Consider the following 19,701-nt stretch of genomic DNA (forward strand, 5'->3'; position numbering starts at 1 on the left):
AATAAAATCAAAGAAATTTTTTTTTTTTTTTTTTTGCGTAACTCCTTTTTCCTTTGTATGGATAATTTATGATTATTATTCGTAAAATATGTATGTAAGTATACGGGAGACGAAAATAAAGTTAAATATGGTTAATATAGTTTAAAACTCAAGTATAATCCTTAAAAGTAATATTTAATATGGTTAGTGTTATTGTGTTATATTTATTGCGGTGGGATATATATTATAGTGGGATATATTATGTAGTTAGCATTGCATCATATTGTAAAGCGGTGGGATATTAATATATATGTATGTATGTTTATTTCTTATTTTGTTATGTATGTATTTTTTTTTATTATTTTGTATGGTCAGATCAATCAATGAGGCTCTTTCAAATAGCGGTGGGATTTATGTTTTTTTTTTTCATGTATATTTTCATTTCTCCTTTTTTATTGTGAGATATGCTTATATAAATTTTAGCGGTGGGATTTTATTTTATTTCTTAACATCAAGCAGTAGTGATAAAGCTAGTAGAATTATTAACTGCGGTGGAATTTTTGTATTTTGTAGCAATAAGGCGAAATGAATCAAATCGTTAAATCGATATGAGAAGTCTATCGGCGGCATAGGCAGCTCGGTGCCTTATTCGCGTAGCGCGATATTGATTGATCGATGACGTGTAATTTATTGATTAGTAGTGAAATAAGCTAATCGGTTATTGCTTTAGCGGTGGGATTATGTTTTTTGTCAGCGGTGGGATTAGTGGTAATTACAACTAATAAAAATTATTATACTGCGGTGGGATCAATAGTTTGTATAAATTGCGCTTGTGGTATAAGATTACATATTGCAAGGTATATAGTAAACTAATTGTAACTGTGTATCGGAATAAACGAACGATATATGTGTATATAATAAAAAGAAACGAGGCAACTGTGCGTATCCTGTGGTAACGATTATGATTGGTCATATAAAGCGTCGATTTTTACCTAATTAATTTTAAAATAAAATGTATGTATATACGTATGTGCGTACTAAGTATAATATTGAATGCAAGTAATATATTGTATGTAATATTGTATGATTATATGTATTCTATAAAACGTTACGAGATAATATTAATAAGAATAAAACTAATATTTAATATGATATAAGTATTACATGTTTGTTTGTTTTTTATTATTATTTTTTTATGCGGTGGGATTTAGTGTAGATAAAATGCGATTAATATAATATGTTAGAATGGTTATTGGATATGATTAGTATAATACTTCTATTTTGTTTTCATGCGATCTTATTATTAATTATTAATATTTAAAGTATAAATAGATTTGCGTAAATCGGTTATGTAAACAATTAATTATAAGCATTATTTGTTATTTTCCTTATTTTTGTTTTTTTTTGTGCGGCAGGATCTATAATGTATCATTAAGTTTTATAACTTTGAATAAGCAAATGGATTGTTAGTATTTTGATTTTGTGGATTAAATGTTAGATTGAATAAGTGTTAATTATGTTTGATCGAGCTTAGTGTTTCCGGTGAGACAGTAAGTTCGATATTCACTTGATTTTCCGCTGCTCGAAGAATCAAGCGCATGGTATTTGCATGCCCGTTAATAAAAGGAACCTCGTGAAATCACGTAGGTTGTTTCATTCATATGATCTATTATCTGTTCACTTATATCGATTTCGTGTAGATATTGCCATAGTCGATTGGTACATGTAAAACAATTTCTAATCGGTTTAATTTCTGTAACTGATTTTAAGCATTGACTACAATTTACTTCGTGGTATGTTAGAGAGTTTAAGGCAAAATGTGATGTTTCGAATTCATATTGGGCTCGAATTATAAGAGTTCTAATTTGTTTAAAACATTTAAGACATAGGCAAAAATTAGTTACTTTTTCGCGGTAGCCTGTGTTTTGTACACAGTACCAAAATGGTGATTTATCGACTGGTTTTATAGGAGTGGTTAAATGTCGGGCCGGAAGACCTGGCCGACGGTGCCAAAGCATCTGTGAACAGAAATAATGATTAGGCGCTCATCCTGGATCCACGTGTGCTACCTTTAATTTATTGATATGCACAACGCGTGGTCTTTTGCCAATTAGAATTTTTACGTTGCAGGGTGGGAGATTTTCAATTACTTTGTAAGGTCCCACATATTGATCAGAGAATTTTCCTTTACTTGGTTCTTTCAATAGAAATACTTCTGTGCCTTCCTCAAAATGTCGAGGATTTATGTGTCTGTCATAGTATCGTTTGCTTCTTTCTTTAGCAGAAATTAAATTTTGTCTAGCCTCTTCACGTGTTTCGTGTAATCTATTCGCGAGATCTGTGATATATTCGTGATACGTATTTTCGTTATTGGACTCTAAAGGAGGATGGCTAGAGGGTAAACGAGCAAGTTTGCCGAATATAAGTTCGTATGGCGAAAATTTTGTACCTTCGTGTACACTAGTATTATAAGAAAACATAGCCATGTTAATATAGTCGTCCCAGTTATCTTCTTTGTCAATTTGCGTTTTAAGATATTCGGTTAGTACGTGATGCGATCGTTCTAAAGAACCGTTCGACTGAGGATAATAGGCGGTTGTTTTAAAATGTTGAATATTGAATTTCTTAGTCAAAGATCGCATAAGGGAAGATAAAAAATTTGCTCCTTGATCTGTGAGTATGGCTTTCGGAGCACCGTAAATGCATATAAAATTCTTTGCAAATGCGTCAGCGATAGACACCGACGTGGCGTCATTTAGTGGCACGGCTACGGAATATTTCGTTAATAAATCTTGCATTGTTAGAATGTATTGATTTCCTTTTACGGTGACTGGTAATGGTCCCATTATATCAAGCGAAACTTTATCAAAAGCTGTTCCGGGGGTGTCCGTAATTATCATGGGCTGTTTAGTTTTAATTCTGGTTAGCTTCTTAATTTGACATTGCTTACATTTTCGAATTAAATCTGAAATATCCTTTTTCATAGAGCTCCAAAAATAATGTGGTCTTAACCGATTATAGGTTTTTGTCACACCCTTGTGACCACCGTGCGAGGACGCGTGATTTTCTAAGATCAATGCTTCACGTTCGTGAGGCTCAGGATTTCGGATTAAATTTTCACAAATAGTAATTTGACAGTTAGTTCCTGTTAAATAAATTTTGAATTGCTTAAGGACGTAAGACCATGGAATATCGTCAAAAGATTCGGTTTTACTAACGCTTATTGATTTGAGCTCTAATTCAGTTATTACGTCTACTAATGATTGAAAACAATTTTTTAAGGTTTGTGGCTCTAATAGTGTACGATTATTAAATTTTATAGGGAGTGAAATTACAGTGTTTCCTTTTATGGTCTTTACATTAGCTCTTTCGTAAGTTAAGTTTTCGTAGTTCGGTAGTAAGTTAGCTTCTGAATATTGTTTCGCGCCGTTATCAAAAGGAGTACCGTTTAGGTATATGAATATAACATGGTTATCTTTTCGGCTAAGTAAGTTTTCACGAGTTTTATCGATTGTTGGTTCTTGGAGTGCGAGAGGAAGAAGCGGAATTTGTTCATGAGGGGTTGATATAGGAGTAAGTAGTTCGTCGTAATATTCTTCGTCGTTATCTGTATCACTTTCGGTGTAATCGGAGATTTCCTCTAAATTTTCGTGATTAGAATTTTGTGATGCATTCATGTCTACGTAATCGTCGTGAGTTTCTATTGAATTGCGATTTTCATTATCAGTATTTTGCGGTGGGGTCTGTGGTAAGGTTCGGTTTTTATTACTAGAAAAGAATAAGGATTCATCAGAAGAATCGTCTTGATCCGCGTTTATTAATGGGAAAACATGATTCTCAGGTGGGTTTCGCGACAGGGCATCTGCGTTATTATTTAAAGTTCCTTTTTTATATTTAATTTCAAAATCGTATTCGGATAATTTGTTGCGCCACTTCCATAAGCGAGAAGACGGATCTTTAATCGAGTTTAGCCAAACGAGAGGTTTATGGTCGGTAATAATTGTAAAGCGTTTTCCGTACAAGTAAGGTCTGAAATGATTAATACAGTATACTATGGCTAGACATTCTTTTTCAATTGTAGAGTAGTTCTTTTCTGCAGCATTTAGAATTCGCGAAGTATAGGAAATGGGTAAGTCTTGTCCGACGGGACCTTGACTTAAAACTCCTCCGATAGCATATCCGGATGCATCGGTCGTGAGAATAAAAGGCTTAGTGAAATCGGGGTATTGGAGTATTGGATTAGAGCACAATGCTAATTTAAGAGTGTTGAATGAGTCTATTTGTTTTACTTGCCACGAAAAGGTGCTGTTTTTCTTTAATAAGTCTGTGAGAGGTTTTGCGGTTTTAGAAAAATTTGGAATGAAGCGTCTGTAGTAGCCAGCAAGGCCTAAAAATTGTTTAATGTTCTTAGGAGTTTTGGGAGTAGGGAAATTCATTATTGAGTTGATTTTTCCGGGATCCGGCCTTACGCCGTTCGATCCAATTATGTGTCCAAGATAGGCTACTTCGTGTCGTAAGAATTCGCATTTATCTGGCTGGAGTTTCAAATTCGCGTTTCTTAAACGTTGCATTAAGCGGGTGAATTTAATTTCGTGTTCTCGTAAAGATTTTGCGTAGATAACGATATCGTCCATATAAACGAAGAGTTCGTTCCCCTGTAGGCCAGAGAGAACGTTGTCCATTAAGCGCTGGAAAGTTGCGGGAGCGTTTTTTAATCCGAATGGCATTCTCTTGAATTGGTAATGACCGTATGGGGTCGAAAAAGCAGTTTTAGGGGCATCTTTGGATGCCATAGGTATCTGATGAAAACGGAGGCTAAATCTAGTACGGAAAAGTATTTTGCTGATCCCAATTGATCTAGTATGTCAGTAATATTTGGGAGAGGATAGGCATCACCTATTGTTTTTCGTTTAAGTTCCGATAGTCGATGACTAGTCGCCATCGTTTATTTCCTTGAGAATCAGGTTTCTTGGGGACGATCCATAATGGAGAATTGTAAGGAGAAGTGGAATGTTCTATGGAATCGTTTATTAATAAATCGTTAATTTGCTTACTTATTTCTTCTTTATGTACGGGAGGAAATCTGTATTGTTTTGTATGAACTGGTATATCGTCAGTGGTTGGAATGAAGTGTTCAGCAGCGTTTGTGGCTTCGAGGGATCACCAGGAAGATGAAACCTATCTTCGTTTTCATTGATTAGCGTTTTAATATTTTCTATTTCTTCTGGATTTAAATGATCGAGTCTGAGTAGATTAAGAATTGTCGAGGTACGATTGTTTTCGAGCGAGTGAGTATATTTGGGATGACATTCAGTCGTATAATGAAAGTATACAGGATTATCGTATGCAGGAACCTCAGGACGTCCTCGGACTCCTTTGGTATGTGAGTTTGAACGAGTCTCTGAATTAGCAGTAGTAGAATTAATAGAATTAGCGGAATTAGTAACATTGGCAAGAATTACTGAATGCCCTCGGGTTTCAGTAACATGCTGAAGAACAGAGCTGACACCAAGACTAACATCGGCCTCGTTAGGAGATCCTCGGACTCCTCCGATGTTATCTATACTCTTACTAAGTCACCGGGCTCAGTGACGGGGCTACCGTGTGCCCTCGGGTCTCGGTAGCATGAAGGGGAAGAAGATTGTCATCAAGATTAACGTTGATTTTAGGAGACTTCCGGTATCTCACAGCGTTATCTTTTTTATCTCCATTAAGGTTCAGGGGGGTTTCAAGATTAAGTGGAACTGTCGCATGCCCTCGGGTTTTGACAGTGTGTAAAGAATTATTTTCATCACCCAGACTAACATTGGCCTCAAGCGGTTCGATGCCGCTTCCAATGTTATCTATATTATTTTTTAAATGTGTGAGACTCTCAGGATTTAGTAAACGATTTGGTAAATGAGGGGGAGAGGCAGCTTGTTCAACAGAGGTTGCCGTGTCGAAATCTTGTAGTTCGACGGAAGGGATTCGTACCTTTTGTTCGCTGTCTGATGTATTAAAGATCGGTAAGTAAGCTTTTCCTTTAGAATTTGTGACGATAGCATCTCCCAGGTAAATTTTATCGGCAATTGCGTATAGAGGTAAGTATCCAACTTGTTTTTCTACGTTAATAATGTTAACATGAAATGGGGTAACTGATCTAGCTTTAAGAATAATGATTTCGGAGTTAGCGAAAGGAATTTTTATATCTTGGTAGCTTAGAGATTTATTTTGATAATTAATATTGACAGAGTTTTTCTGGAAGAAAGGGTTTCCTAATATTCCATCGTGTGGAAGACCAGTGAGGTCGGAGATTACTTGAAATTTGGTTGGCTGGTTGAGTAATAAAATCTCAACGGATCCTATCGAAGAAATTATTTCAGAGGATATGCCTTTGAATGTAACGATGTCATCTTTATTAATAGTAATGTGGTCTTGTAGGAACCGTGATTTTATTAAGTTAAATGCAGATCCAGAATCAAGCATAAAATTGCATTGATTGACTAGATCTGGGGACGAAATGTCGACAGAGGGTAACGCGTGAACGTCTTTTGTTACGTTCAAGTTGTAGAAACTGTGGCTTGCGGGATTTGGATTGTGGCTGCGGAAGTCTGTTGAGATGTTGTCGGACGCGCTATTGCGGAGTCGTTCCGACGGGCGTCTGACATCGGAACGCCCGGGAAGTTTCCCGAATTATTTTGTTGTGGTTTTTGTTGCAAGATAACTGGCTGTTGAGTCTGATTCTGGCTTTCTAGTGCCTTACGGTAGGCGAATTTACGACACTCACTCATGAAGTGACCGGGTGTCTTACAATATTTGCATATTTTACCGGTGGGATAGTTGGGACCGGGCTGTCCAGAGACAAGCGGTCGAATAAATGGTTGCGCGGTGTTACGATGTGAAGTTATATTCTGATTTTGTAAATTTGGTACCAAACGAGGTTGTGGAGCGCGATTAGGGAAATCAGCACGCGGAGGATACGGAGGGTTAATTTGTTTACGAGCCTTCTCTACTTTGAGGGTTTTCGAAAGTTGGATTGCCGTGACAATGGATTCTTCAAGAGAGAAACATCTTTCTAATTTAACGCGTACTAGAAGGTCTGGAGGTAGGCCGTTAATAAAATTTGTTTTGACTATATGTTCGATTTCTGCTTTCTTATCTTCCGTTATATTTCCGTATCGATCAGATTCTCCGTCAGTAATTGCGGAACGTAATTCCTGGACGCGAGCGACGTAATCAAAAATATCTTCGTTATGTTTCATGTAGATATTTGCGAGTTCTCCGCGGTATTGGTCAACAGATTTGTTCGGGCCGAAAAATTCTTTTAGTCTTCGCGTCAGATCGCGCACGCTACGAAGATCTGCGCCTTCGATGGCTGAGTAAGCGTGACCCTGTAGTTTATTAGTAATTAATTGCATCAAATAAAATTCATGGTATTCCGGAATGAGGTCTAAAGCACGTTCGCAAATTTTGCTGAATTGAAATACGGACATATTACGTCCGTCAAATTTAGGAATAGTATCAATCGCGTCTTTAAAACGAATTGGTGAGTCAAAGTCGTTCCGTCGGGAAGGATTGGGAGATATAGGAGTTGGTGCGCTCGTATTTGATTGTTGCATTTCGAAAAAACGGGAATTTAACTTTTCTATTTGATCGGGTAGTGCGTTTAATGAAGCTAGCTGTTGTGTTACTTGTTCCATAATTGCTCGACTTTGTTCTAATTCAAATTGTCTAGCTTCTAGAGTTTCTGTGCGTTCCTTCAATATTCTTTCTTTTTCTTCCAATAATTGAGCGTACTTTTCTAATTCTTCTCGCGAAATTGCTTTATCAGATTCAGATCTTGTAATCGGCATTTTGAAATATAGTATGTATTAATTACCAGAATATTTTGTATGTTTGTAGTTTATTAGCCACCAGAGATTTCGTGATATTGTAAATGTCTTTGCTAGGGGCGCTTGGTAAGCTGCCACTAAAGAATTTTGGGTGATTTAAAATTAAAAACGGGATTGGTTATAATAATTGCAAGATTGTTATTTAGGGCGCGTAGTAAGCTGCCACTAAAAATTTTGTAATCGCCAGAAAATTCGTTTGAAATTAGATAGCCACCAAAGAATTTCGTGATTCTATTAAAGTTAAGTTGAAATCGAATTTGAGAATTAGAATTTTATTTTAAAATAAGCCACCAGAAAATTTTGATATTGGATTAAAACATTCTCTTTCTTATTATTATTTTTATTAAGCCAACAGAAAGTTTGTTATTTGCATTAGGTTTTAAAATGGAAACTGCTAGGGTTTGTCGTCAAGTGTAATCAAAATTGGTTTTCTATATTTACAATAAGCTACCAGGAGATTTGTGATTCGTGTATTCGAGATTTATTTTTAATGAGTTTAAATAAAACAGGCTATGAGCGATAGCAAACAAGAAGCAAAAGATAAAAGACAAGATACAAAGGCACAAGAGTTTGATAAATAAGATTTTGTCTTCTTGTTACTTTTCATTTATGTAATTTGTAATAAAAGCAATTTACAAGGTTTTTGCAAATAAGTAGATCAGGATGTAGTAGTTTTTCGTAATAAAGTTCACTAAAATTGCAATTCGAGACACAGTATTAATATCCAATATGTGGTATATATAATATATTATAGCAAGATTCGATAAAGCTGAAAAAAAAAGATTAAAAATACAATAAAAATGTTTAAAAGCAAGACCAAATCTCTCTCCTTTCTCACTCAAAGCTTTGCGATTCCTTCTTTTTGGCGTAAAATAATCCCACCACGCTGCCACCAGAGAATTTTTGTGTGTTGTTACGGACAAAAATTTCAAAAACCGATTTGTAACGTTCCGTTGAAGACTACTCGATACGGGGGCAGCTTTCGTTCTTTTGTCTAACGGGGCTCTCAATTTATTTGTTTTAGGGCGACCGCAGCACGTCTGCTTATTTCCCAGGGATACGCCGAGAGCCGGAAGGATCGTTTATCGCGTTTGAGAGAGAAATAAATGGGATGAGAGACAGGTTAAATAAACGTGTTTATTATTTATCAATCAGTATTAATCTTCATTTATTGAATACATAACCAATATATATATATATAATAAGATAAATAATGAAAAGAGTACGTTGATTACTCGAAATAGTATGTAGTAGATAGACCCAAAATATGCATATGAAACAACTAAATAAAGTAGTGAGTATAAGTATGTTATTAAGTTATTTATAATCAAGTAAAATATGAATTCATTTAACGTTTAGTCATTTAATAAAAACAAATCGATTTATGAAATCTAATTGATTTAACTCTGACTTGAATGATTTTACAACCTGGATAAAAATTATTTACTTTATTGATTGGATAAATTTGTGATGAATATTTCTTGTGTTATTAAGTAGGCTGCCAGTTCAGCCGAATTCTTGACGTCTGAAGAATGGTTAATTGTGTTAGTGTTTAAGCGTCTTACCTTGTTTTTGTGAAGTACTATGGAGATGAGGGAAAAGAAAGGTATTGCCTCATGATTATAATTGTTTGTTCAAGATTAATTAATTGTGATAGCTCATTTCAAAATTCATGTAATAAAAGCAAATTCGCTACTAGTCTAGTGGCGTGAACGTATCCTTGCGACTCTATTCTCGCTCTTGGCGGTATCCCACGTCACATCGGGAGTAAAATAAAAATAAAAAAAAAGAAATAGAGCCAGGAGTCACCAGACAGGTAGGACATACATTTGAATACTTCCTCAATTGTTCTTTCAGATTTCGCGTATTAGAATAAAAGAAAATCACTGTCAATCAGGGTTTGTGAACGTATCTTACGACTCCACTCTCGCTAGGCGGTATCCCACGTCACATCGGGAATAAAATAAAATAAAAAAAAGAAGCAGAGTCCGAGATCCAGGTTGACAGGATATTTGTAATATAGTTGAATTTATAATTTAAGTATCGGAATATTGTTATTGTTATTCATTTGATTGTCTGAAAGAACTGCGTTAACGAACCGACGGATCGTACAGGTATTGTCCCGTGCAAAGTAGATATTAGATATCCGCTTGTTTAGCTTTTTATCACCAGGAGTACCCTCAACGGGCTCCAGTCAGCCAATACCACCAGCTGTTGGGTGACTAAACTCGACTTCTTAATTAAGGAGCCGACGCACAAGACGGTGATCCGTATCAGACGTGTCGCGGTAGACGCGTAATTATTTATGGGTTTCAAAGTATAGAGGCATATGAGATTAAATTATTTGTTGAAAAGTAGAAGGATGCGATCGGGTTTTATAATTTTTATTTATTTATTTATTCAGGTAATAATGCTGGAGATCGCATAAAGGTTTAAGGAGTGTGGAAGTACTTCAGTTAAATTTCTATATCTAAATTAGTAAAGTAAGCGGGGTTATAATTGGCAATAATAAAACATGTATAAATGAAAATCAATTATTGTATCAAATATATATGTGTGCATTTAATTCAGTTGGGTCTCGAATGCGTTATGAAATCAAGTAAATTGCATGTGAACTTTGAATAATTATTATATTATTTCATGTAAATTATTAGAATCAGTGATTTGAATATTATTTATTATATCTGGCACAAAGTAACGTAGAATGTTATGATAATAGTTAAATTAGAGATGTACAAGTTGGATATTAAATAGAAATAGAGTAGATATCAAAGTATTAAATCATGGATAAAATTGCATTGAATAAAATTAAATCGAATTGGATAGTAGTATGGATTGTATTTAATCAAAGTGAAATATCAGATTTGCTGCATTAAATTGAATTGTGAATTAAATCGGATCGTAAATTAAATTGCATTAAAATGAATTAAATCAAGTTCAGTGGTGAGTTATTCGTAGTATTGAAATTTAAATTAAATCAAATTAAATCGGGATATCAATGCACATTAACATAAATTAAATTAAATCAGATTGCAGAATATGTCACATAAAAGATAAAATAAATCAGAGTATCAGTATATTAAAACATCGGTGTATCAGAAATAAAATGTTCATGCATCAATCAGTATATCAATAAATGTCAAATAAAATGTCAATGTATCAATAAATGTCAAATAAAATGTCAATGTATCAACCAAGCTGTATTAAGTTAAATTAAATTATAATAAAAATCAAAATGTCAATTGAGTAGTGTTAAATTAGAATTAAATTGTCAAAGTCGCAAATTAAATTGAATTAAATTAAATTAAATCGTGATTAAATAATATTAAAATTGAATTAAATTGAATTAAATTTCCAAACGGCAGACTGGGGTAATATTGTATAAGTATTTATTCGGTCGTTAAATTGTTAAGTATTTAGTTATTAAAATAATTTAAAATAATTTAGAATGATGGTCGAAAAGTGATTACGCGCGGCAGAGTGTTCACTTGTAGAGATTGATGACAGCTTGATTGAGATTATATAAATCAGATAAATAAAATTAATTTAAGTTACTCACCAAAAGGTCTTCGGGGATATATGAATTATTGAGGCTGGATCCCCTTATAGTTTTATAAGTCTTTATTTCTTTCAGTTACAATGTTCCTTCTACAGTCGACAAAATGGCGGATGCTTCTTAAGATGGCAGATATGCGGTACAGTGTTGAAGTTCAGTGCGCAATGTGAACACTCAGAGAAACGTGGTGTTGTTACTTGAAAAGACCGGCGCGCAATGCTGATCCGCCGCGGCGCTCGCTTTTATATTGTTCGAGTTTGTAGGACCGCGGGGTGTGGTACGAAGTAGGAGTTGCATCATTCTCGCTTCTAATTTCAAAGGGTGCCGCGGAATGTCGGCATAATTTTACAAAGGATGTACTTGCATCGGATGTTTAGTCTTTCGAGATACAGAAAAATATCATATTACATTTTGATCAAACAATTTCGCAAGTGACTCACGATGACTCATACCCGAGCGTGAGAATGGAATTTATGCATCTTATGCATATAAAATATTCATTCAAATATTATAACTGTGAAATAAATTATTAATTAATGTTTCTACGACTCGTACGCTTGCGGAGGTTTTACACAATAATATTTCTTTCGTTGTAAAGCTTAGTTTTTGCAAAATTTAATTGTTAATAGACGCTACGCATTAATTATTTGATATTTAACGAAATTAATTATTTATAATACTTATTTGTTGAGATAATGACTCTATATGGTAATATTAATTGATACAAATAGATTTTATATTATTTAGAGTTCTGTTTTATTAAGATTAATTATTAACTGAGTCTGAATAATTGAATATGCGTACGTAGGTATGTTTTATCAATAAACTAATTGTTAATTAACATTTTTCTTTGTGGTAACAATTTTTACGTAGTAGTAGTAGTGGTTCTCAAACGATATATGTAACTTTTATATTTTTAAACCTTCGCAAGTGTGTTATTAATGAATATTTAGTTGCGCGTAATATTTCATTATTCAAGCGTTATAATATTTGCACATATTTCAAATAGGGGTTCCCATCTATTACAGTGGTGATCACCTTAGTGATTCGCCGCTCTTGAATTTTAGCACTTGTAATAATTTCGATGAGCTAACCTTGAAGGCTTTAGACGTTTGCAATTAACATCGTCAGTGAATATTCTACCTTAAGTAATATTTCATCGCTGGTGCATATGTGAATTTTATAATAATTTTACATTCTTCTTATAGAGGTTCGCATTTATTACAGTGATGGTCAGCCATCTTGTGTACACTGCGATAGCTTCAGTGACATGGCCTTGGGACTTTATTTATTAATTATGCACTTGCAAAAGCCTTAATAATTATTTCTTTAATCAAAATCGATTGTTAACTAGCTTTATGAATAAATGATAGTTGCAAAATTATGTAATTGATAAGGATTATTTATTTATAATTAAATTATTGTTCGTATATATAATATTCTATTTGTTAATTAGTATTTATGCAAAAAGGTGATTGTTAATTAATATTTATGTTTGGAATAATAATCTAAAATTGATATTAATAATTATTTAATTGTTTATACCATTTTATATATTATTTAGGCTTCTACAATGGTCTTATGAATATTCTACTGTTAATAATATTTCATGATAGTGATGCAATGATTTTACATTCACCTTCACAAGGGTACTCATGTACCATGACGGTTCTCAAGGTGAGAGACTTGTGTTTCAAGGCCTATAGTACTTATAAAGGTCTTTTGGCAGTTGTCCTTGACACTTTAAAAATTTATATCTCGTGAACGGTAAGAGATTAAGAGATGGGGTTTGGACCATCGTATAGAGGACCTCGAGGACTATGTTTGGCCGAATTTTGGTCCTCCCGAAAAATCGGGGTGGGGGTGAAAATTGAAGTTTTTAAAAGAACATCATTTACGGTCGAATCAGGTAAAACGGAGCGTTTTGGCAAGTTTTCGGTTTTTGGGTAAAAAATGTGAAATTTGTCCCAAAAAATAATTGTTTTTTCCAAATTTTTGGAAACATGATTTTTAGTATAAACAAAGTCTGCGACGCTTCTTGGAATTAATTTGGCAACTCTACCTCTTATGGTTCTCGAGATATTGGCAAAAGTTTTCGGGAATTCTCGGAATTACAGCAGCATTTCCAGGAATTCGTGATGGCTGTGTATGACGGGTTTATCATTCGGTAGGCGCTTGTAACAAATGGTAAGTATACCATTGTCGGTAATTAGGGAATGGTAATTGATGGTAAGTGCAGGTAAGTTATCGACAGTTGGCCCTCTATTGGCAAAGTATACAAGTTAATGGTAAGTTTTTAATAGTAGAGGTATCCCGTTAGTCGGTAACTTATAAGATTTTAGTATTTTAATTTAATTTAAAGAATTTTTGTAATAAAATGAACGATTATTGATGCAATTCCTTTACAATATTAAATTTAGGTGTCGACCATAAGGTGTATGATTAATTTAATTGAATAATTCGATATTCAATGTAGATTTGGTAATTAACTATTATCATCATGATTTCGAACGATTGTAACCTTAAAGAATATAACATTTCATATGATCTTAATAATTAATATAAGGAAAATAGTGGTTCAAAAGTTATGAACGTTAGAGAATATAATAATATAAGTATTAACTGGTTAATATAGAGATAGTATATGATTATTAAAATAATAATAGAATGTAAGAATATATAATGTGAATAATAATATGAATAATAAGTGAATTAGATAATATAAAATTAACTGAATAATTAAAATAATTGGATAAGAATATAATATAAGTGTAATAAATGAATAATAATATAAAATTGATTAAAATATAATTAAATATATGAATAGATATACGAATAAAGGAAATTCATAAAGCAAATAATTAATAAAAATTGAAAAATTTACACGGGACGTGACAAGTGCATACTCTCTTGCGCGTAATCACTTTTCGACCATCATTCTAAATTATTTTAAATTATTTTAATAATTAAATACTTAACAATTTAACAACCGAATAAATACTTATACAATATTACCCCAGTCTGCCGTTTGGAAATTTAATTCAATCTAATTCAATTTTAATATTATTCAATCATTATTTAATTTAATTTAACTCAATTTAATTTGCGACTTTAACAATTTAATTCTAATTTAATACTATTTAATTGACATTTTGATTTTCATTTAATTTAATATAATTGACTTTAATTCAAATTAAAATTAATTCAATTTAATACAGCTTGGTTGACACATTGATATTTTGACATTCATTGACACATTGATATTTTATTTGACATTTATTGATACATTGACATTTTATTTGACATTTATTGATACATTGATTGATGCATGAACATTTTATTTCTGATACACCGATGTTTTAATATACTGATACTCTGATTTATTTTATTTTTTATGTGACATATTCTGCAATCTGATTTAATTTAATTTATGTTAATGTGCATTGATATCCCGATTTAATTTGATTTAATTTAAATTTCAATACTACAAATAACTCACCACTGAACTTGATTTAATTCATTTTAATGCAATTTAATTTACGATCCGATTTAATTCACAATTCAATTTAATGCAGCAAATCTGATATTTCACTTTGATTAAATACAATCCATACTACTATCCAATCGATTTAATTTTATTCAATGCAATTTTATCCATGATTTAATACTTTGATATCTACTCTATTTCTATTTAATATCCAACTTGTACATCTCTAATTTAACTATTATCATAACATTCTACGTTACTTTGTGCCAGATATAATAAATAATATTCAAATCACTGATTCTAATAATTTACATGAAATAATATAATAATTATTCAAAGTTCACATGCAATTTACTTGATTTCATAACGCATTCGAGACCCAACTGAATTAAATGCACACATATATATTTGATACAATAATTGATTTTCATTTATACATGTTTTATTATTGCCAATTATAACCCCGCTTATTTTACTAATTTAGATATAGAAATTTAACTGAAGTACTTCCACACTCCTTAAACCTTTATGCGATCTCCAGCATTGTTACCTGAATAAATAAATAAATAAAAATTATAAAATACGATCGCATCCTTCTACTTTTCAACAAATAATTTAATCTCATATGCCTCTATACTTTGAAACCCATAAATAATTACGCGTCTACCGCGACACGTCTGATACGGATCACCGTCTTGTGCGTCGGCTCCTTAATTAAGAAGTCGAGTTTAGTCACCCAACAGCTGGTGGTATTGGCTGACTGGAGCCCGTTGAGGGTACTCCTGGTGATAAAAAGCTAAACAAGCGGATATCTAATATCTACTTTGCACGGGACAATACCTGTACGATCCGTCGGTTTGTTAACGCAGTTCTTTCAGACAATCAAATGAATAACAATAACAATACTCCGATACTTAAATTATAAATTCAATTATATTACAAATATCCTGTCAACCTGGATCTCGGACTCTGCTTCTTTTTTTTTATTTTATTTTATTCCCGATGTGACGTGGGATACCGCCTAGCGAGAGTGGAGTCGTAAGATACGTTCACAAACCCTGATTGACAGTGATTTTCTTTTATTCTAATACGCGAAATCTGAAAGAACAATTGAGGAAGTATTCGAATGTATGTCCTACCTGTCTGGTGATTTCTGGCTCTATTTCTTTTTTTTTATTTTTATTTTACTCCCGATGTGACGTGGGATACCGCCAAGAGCGAGAATAGAGTCGCAAGGGATACGTTCACGCCACTAGACTAGTAGCGAATTTGCTTTTATTACATGAATTTTGAAATGAGCTATCACAATTAATTAATCTTGAACAAACAATTATAATCATGAGGCAATACCTTTTTTTTCCCTCATCTCCATAGTACTTCACAAAAACAAGGTAAGACGCTTAAACACTAACACAATTAACTGTGACGTCCCCGCCAAATAATAATTTTCTTTTTCTTTTCTTTTTCCTTCTATTTTTATTATTCATATTTTTAATTATATTATTATAATTAATCACATATTAATTAATTGTGCATTTATATAAAACTACCATTATTAATTCGCGAACAACACTACTATTATTAATTGTATTAATATTACATATTAATTAATTATGCATTATTTTCTATTTTTATTCTCGCGTACAATTATTGTAACGCTATTATTATTTTGCGTATAATTATATGAGTATTAAGTTGCGCCGAATATATTATTTTAAATACTACAATTCTATTATTAAGTTGTGTATGTTTTTACTATTAATATTTGTATGAACAACTAATTTGCGCATAATCCTAGCATTGTTAAGTTCTATATTATCTTATTAGCATAATTCCGCAATATGCGCGCGCTCATAGAGTATATTAATCCTTATGTATGCGTTTCTAGCATAAGTATGCGACAATAGGATAAGAAATCGTAAGAGCGACAAAGAAAGAAACAGCGACCGTACTGCGTCTCTACTCCCACTACTATTCCTCCTGCACACGGCGTCCGTATTCCCACCATTTCTACTTCTCGCATACGGCGTCCGTACTCCCACTATTACTATCTCTCGCATACAGCATCCGTACTCCCACTACCACTATTTTGTAACACTCTGCTAATCCACTACACCCCCACCCTTACTAGTGCATCCCCAAAACAGCGAAGCCTCGTGCTCGAGCGTTACGCAATGAGCCGCCGAAAAAGAGACGAGGGTGGGATATGCACGAGGAAGGGTTATGCAACGATATATATTCTTATGCAAGAGGACCAGAGCCTCAGATTTAGATTGTGGAAAGAGCAGATCAGACTTAGAACAGAGTGTCTCAATCCTTCTATTTCTTCCATTTCAAACTTAGATTATTTCCATTTCCAACTTAGAATATTTCCATTTCAAACTTAGATTATTTCCATTTCCAACTTAGAATATTTCTATTTCAAACTTAGATTATTTCCATTTCAAACTTAGAATATTTTCCATTTCGAACTTAGAATATTTTCATTCTTTACTATTTCGAACTTAGAATATTTTCATTCTTTACTATTTCGAACTTAGAATATTTCTATTACAAACTTAGAATATTTTTATTCTTTACCTTAGAATACTTCCATTCCGAATTTAGAATATCACTTTTGCGTATGTTTAGAATACTTACTAGCCGTCACAGATAATAACCGACGTTTTTATATTCAAATACTAATAACACCGCGCTGTAAATCCTGTGTTTCAATAATTTAATTGTAAATTTAAGATCGTAAATATACTGAATATTTAGTGAAACTCGTATTTCCTTTTATTCCAACAATTACCTCTCCTCTCATTCGAATTCGTGATGAACATAATCTTGGATATTATAAAACAAATTAATTTCAAGTCTTTACTCGAATATACACTCGATTAATCAGAGACTGTGAGTAAGAGCCATCGGTGCGGCTGACCCGCACGGTCTGCGACGACTGTTTCAGTCCTGATTTATCGTAGGTTCATTGTTGCCATTTTAAAATAAGTACGAATTATTATTCTCTTCGCTATCATAAAAATATTTTCATCACGAATGCCGAAACAGCGACGTGGCGGACGTAAATATCAAGTTCGCAGAGTCAAAGCACAATTATACCAGACATTACCTACTCACGGATTTCTCCACTACCTCGGTGTAGAAGGAGATTACGCGGTCGCGGATAAAACCGAAGCGCTCTCATCCTTGCCAGTTAGAGTCAGTGATTACAAATTAGTGCCTATCATTTTCCACGTGCCTCGCATCAGGCCGTCAGACATTCCTGCCGAAGACCCGCGCTTTGCTGCCTACACCACTCGCCCATCGACAGAGAAGGACGTCCCTGAGCACATTCCGTACAAGCTAGTACGAATCTCCGTTGGGAAGCGACCTGTCGACGTGACGCATATTTCTAAGGAGGATCCAAGGTACGAGTTCTACGCATCCAAAAATAGGGTAAGTGCCTGGATAAATTCTCAATACCGGACAGTGAATTCGGAGTGCCTAGAATCTCGCGAAGAATAGGTCTCGCCATCTTTACGCGGCCACGTGGCTGAGCGTGCCTCGCGCCATTTTGTACGCCGCGCAACGACGCCGTCGCATCGCTCCGGCTCCCCCACTACCGCCGCTGCAGAAAGCCGCCTACTCGAGTCAAACGTCTCCCCTCTACTCAGCGCCGTGATTTCTCTAACCGCCGCGTAAAATTTAATATTTAATATGCGCCTCGCACAAATATCATGGGCGTGATTAATCGCGTTTCCCCGCGAAAGTACGAAATTCCTCTTCGTTCACGTGGAATCACAAACGAGATAATTTCGTGCAATAAAGTTTTCCTTTTTCGAAATCGCCTTAATAATTCAATTCTCTGTCACGATTGCATCGGCGATCAATCTGACCCTAGCAATTACAACGAAGAAATCCGTCACTATATCCACTGCGGTACTAGTCCTATATATGAAGAGTGCTCCGAATGCTGCGTAATCTTAAATACTACTGTCTCATACGACAATTGCAGCGATTGCACCGCGAAATTTGAGTCGTTCATAATACCTGCCCTTTCCGCGCGTTATCACACCCCTTTTTATAATATTCCGATTACCGTAACCGTCGCACGGTCTATATCTCCGTATCGTTTTTCCGATTCTGACGAGGACACCGAGTAAAGAAAGAACGAGCGAGTTATGTGCCCTCCGCGTTCGCTTTATTCTCCGGCGACCTTCAATCCGAACGCACGTTCAGCCCTTTATCACGCATGGATCGCGTCTGCTAGATGTTCTGTCTCGCGAATTTACCAACACCGCCGTGACGTAGAACATATAATCTGTTCCGCGTGTTATATCCGCGCCTCTTGGGAAGTCCGCTCATCCTACGTTTTGAAACGAAGACACGCCGTTCATATCGGATTTAATCAATGCTACGACGCGTGTATCTCCTGCTCAACGCGTTTAACAATTTTTAGACTCCTCGATGAATGTCTTATCTGCAACGATATTTTAAGCGATTTTATACAATACCTAAATCTAACGGGAGACGATCCGTACAATTCGGAACGACCCACGTTAATCGCGATTTCACAGACAGACGTAAACTCCTCCGAATAAACGTCGCGAATAAGTTTTTTTTTGTTTTTTTTTGTTTTATCGTGAAATTGCCCGAATTTGTCTGCCACTACTTAAATTCCAGAGGAACGGTGGACCGCTCGACTCTGTTCCTCTAACCTTTTTCCCCCTCTTCTCCGGCTACGGGAGAATATCGGCGACGCCGCCCCTCCCGCGCGCCCGGGACGTAACAATATAAATTATTTATGTGGAGCCGGGCGCGGGACA

At 34.4% G+C, this 19,701-nt stretch overlaps 1 protein-coding gene across 1 annotated transcript; it reads right to left on the bottom strand.

The window, feature by feature from the left end:
• Positions 1 to 2,024: 2,024 nt before the first annotated feature.
• Positions 2,025 to 4,772, bottom strand: LOC118646546. Its single transcript, XM_036289650.1, has one exon. It carries the CDS (start codon positions 4,770 to 4,772, stop codon positions 2,025 to 2,027), a length of 2,748 nt encoding a protein of 915 aa, XP_036145543.1.
• Positions 4,773 to 19,701: the final 14,929 nt, after the last annotated feature.

This window comes from Monomorium pharaonis, chromosome 1 (assembly GCF_013373865.1).
Source record: "Monomorium pharaonis isolate MP-MQ-018 chromosome 1, ASM1337386v2, whole genome shotgun sequence".
Classification (NCBI taxonomy): domain Eukaryota; kingdom Metazoa; phylum Arthropoda; class Insecta; order Hymenoptera; family Formicidae; genus Monomorium; species Monomorium pharaonis.